General features: G+C 54.9%; 1 protein-coding gene across 1 annotated transcript in view; it reads right to left on the bottom strand.

Moving 5' to 3' along the window:
- The window catches only part of LOC112118535 (B-cadherin-like), a 70791-nt gene extending 68815 nt beyond the window's left edge, over nucleotides 1-1976 (bottom strand). Inside the window, exon 1 of the mRNA XM_026663232.1 lies at nucleotides 1950-1976. Coding sequence (XP_026519017.1) covers nucleotides 1950-1976 — 27 coding nt within the window. The remainder of the gene's footprint in view (nucleotides 1-1949) is intronic.
- Between the last annotated feature and the right edge of the window lie 1221 nt (nucleotides 1977-3197).

Below are 3197 nucleotides of genomic sequence, written 5' to 3'. Positions count from 1 at the left end.
CCTGTACCAGCGGGGTGGGGAGGGAGAGGCCCCTGGAGTGGGGCTCTGCTGGCAGAAGTTTGGGAAGTGCAGCTTTACAACCCTGTTTGGGTATTTGTAACAATCGCAGGTAAAGTCCTGCCCAGGCCGAGAGTGTGTCTGAAGCTGAAGGAACTGCTTTGATTATTAATAGTTATTTATTATTAATTATCCCTGTTTGCTTATTACGGGGGGGGGGGGACTCTGCAACTGTTACACCTTTTGCTTTCTGTGTATGGCCTGGTTCTCTCAGTATGGGGTGGGATGTGTGTTTGCAGGCAGGCAGTGCTCAGCAGCTGCTGTGGTCGTAGAGTTGGTCCTTGCAGGAGACACACACACTGTGCTCTCCCAGGGAGATTTCACTTTCTTCTTCCTTCTCCTGAAATCCAAACTACAAGTGTTTTCAGGCTGAAAGTGTGTGCGTTGGGTGGAAATGCGTCTTCAGCTGTTTGTGAGCTCCACATCTGGGCCCGCTGCAGGAGGAGTGAGGGACCAGGACAGCAGCTCTGCAGAGTGGGGCTGGGAAGCTGTTGCCTAACACGGGCGAGAGGGAGGAAGGCCCAGAGACAGGAGTCTGATGAAGAGCAGTGTGGATTCTGGGCAGCGGACGTGCCAGCGTGACCATGCACGGTATGACAGAGGGGTGCAGCCACCGGCAGCGTCCCAGGGATTACACGCTGGGATTTGGAAAGTAACTCGGGTGATAGAAAACTGGACTAAACACAGAGGGCCTGATCCTCAACTGATGTAAATCAGCATCACTCTGTTGGATTTGATGGCGCTATGATGATTGGCACTAGCTGAGGGTTGGGCCCCGGGGGTGGGGGAGGGAGGCTGTGGAGATTAATAAAACTGGGACTTTTCAGCTTGGAAAAGAGACGGCTAATGGGGAAGATATGATAGAGGTCTATAAAATCATGACTGGTGTGGAGAAAGTAGATAAGGAAGTGTTGTTTACTACATCTCATAACACAAGAACTAGGGGTCACCCAATGAAATTAATAGGCAGCAGGTTTAAAACAAATAAAAGGAAGTATTTTTTCACACAACGCGCAGTCAACTTGTGGAACTCCTTGCCTGAGGACGTTGTGAAGGCCAAGACCATAACAGGGTTCAAAAAAGAACTAGATAAGTTCATGGAGGATAGGTCCATCAATGGCCATTAGCCAGGATGAGCAGGAATGGTGTCCCTAGCCTCTGTGTGCCAGAAGCTGTTCTGTTCGTTCCCTTTGGGGCACCTGGCATTGGCCGCTGTCAGAGGACAGGATACTGGGCTAGATGGACCTTTGGTCTGACCCAGTAGGGCCATTCTTATATTATTTTTTCCAGCAGGATAACTCTGTTCTCACGGGAAGTTCCAAGGCAGCGATCCCAGCCCTGAGCAGGGGAGACGGGGCAGTGGCCCTGGGCATACGCGCCCCAGCTGAGTTGTCATACTAACAGCAATGCCCCCGGCCTACGGGGAGCGGCCTGCAGCCACTTGTGCCCTGTTACGAAGAGGAGCAAATGCCGGGGAAACATTTCCAGTAGTGTCACGTCACCAGCAGGCCCCAGTCACGGGCCTCACGGGGGTGCTCAGGACACAAATTGCCAGTGTCCGAGTGAATGCCGTGCTGGTGATGGCACTGGCTGCACAGCCTGGGACAATGGAGCCCAGTGACTAGCCCCTGATGTGGGCAGGGTCGGTGCCCGCTCCCCTCCCCCGGCCCTGCTGATGGCCTGGCCCAGGCAGGAGTGAGAGGGGAGATCAGTCTCCTGGCTGAATCAGCCCGTGCCCCGCAGGGTCAGTTCGTGCTAGCCGGGGGCTCTGAGGTGGATACGCCTCCCCCCGGATCCAGCCTGAAACGCACCAACTCATTTCACGTCGGCCACTCACAGACGGTCACGATCGACAGCCGAGACTGAACCGACCCCATTCCGGACCCACCTGCCTGTCTGCGCACGTAGGTCTCATGCATCCCGGGAGGCCTGATTCCTGAGCTGCTCCAGTTCCCTTCAGGGGCAGTGACTGCGAAGTCAATCCTAACCCCCGCTGACACTTTCCCAAGGTCTCTGCAGGCACCAGCAACACACTTCCGCCGCGAGAGCCAGGGGGCTAATTGTTGGCTCCAGCATAATTCTTACATTAAACAATCTCTGCGTTTGAAACAAGCTTTTACAATTCCCTCCACTGCTCCCAGGGGACGGAGCCTGGGAGGAGCATGAAATACCGGAGGGGTTGGTGTAAATCAATGTTAACTGGTGAGGCTGTTGTTTACCAGCCAGCATTTCATTACACACGGCGATCCAAGGAGGCAGAGCGCACAGGAGCCCGGCTCACCAGTGCCAGGGCTCTGCTGCCGTTCACGGGCTCCTGGGCTCGCACGCTGGCACCTGCGCAGCCTCGTGGCCCGTGAATTACATCCTTGCACTCGCACAGGGACCATCTATCTCACAGTGCGAACAGAAGGGCCCCGTGGGGCTTCTGCTTTCAGATTAAAACCATCCTGCTAAAGACACCCAATCGAAAAGACAGACCCAGGCAGCGGCAGCAGCGAGTGCCAATGACTAGCTTGGATAAGATTGTGTGTGTGTGTGTGTGTGTGTACACGCGCCTAGTGCCCCTCTGGCAGGCCCTTGTGTGGTTTGAGAAGCATCCACTTTGATTGATTGGCCTCGTTAGCACTACAAAACGTAATTTTCCCTCTGTTGATATTCACCCCTTCTTGTCAACTGTTGGGAATGGGCCACTTCCACCCCAATTGAATTGGCCTCCTTAGCACTGACCCCCCACTTGGTAAGGCATCTCCCATCTTTTCAGGTGCTGTATATTTATACCTGCTTAGTGTATTTTCCACTCCATGCGTCTGATGAAGTGGGTTCTAGCCCACGAAAACTTATGCCCAATACATGTGTTAGTCGCTAAGGTGCCTCTGGGGGAGATGTGGGTGAAAGTGCGTGAGGCTCCCCTATTGCTGGTGGGACACTGGGCAAAATCTTCTAGGGCCAAATCGCCCCTGGGTGCACATGGGCCTCAGCACCGCCCCTCCCCCGCTTGAGCCCCAGCGTGTAGCAGCCCTGAGCATAGCTCAGTCACCCTCGAGGGTCTGTCTGGCCCTGTCTTTGGTTTTGGTGGCTGGTCGCTCAGCCATGGCTGGGCCGCATCCCTCCGAGCACACCCAGTGGTTGGCCCCCCCCAA

This window comes from Terrapene carolina, unplaced genomic scaffold, assembly GCF_002925995.2.
Source record: "Terrapene carolina triunguis isolate 2854851 unplaced genomic scaffold, T_m_triunguis-2.0 Scaffold32922, whole genome shotgun sequence".
Lineage (NCBI taxonomy): Eukaryota > Metazoa > Chordata > Testudines > Emydidae > Terrapene > Terrapene triunguis.
This window is presented reverse-complemented; position numbering and strand designations above follow the sequence as displayed.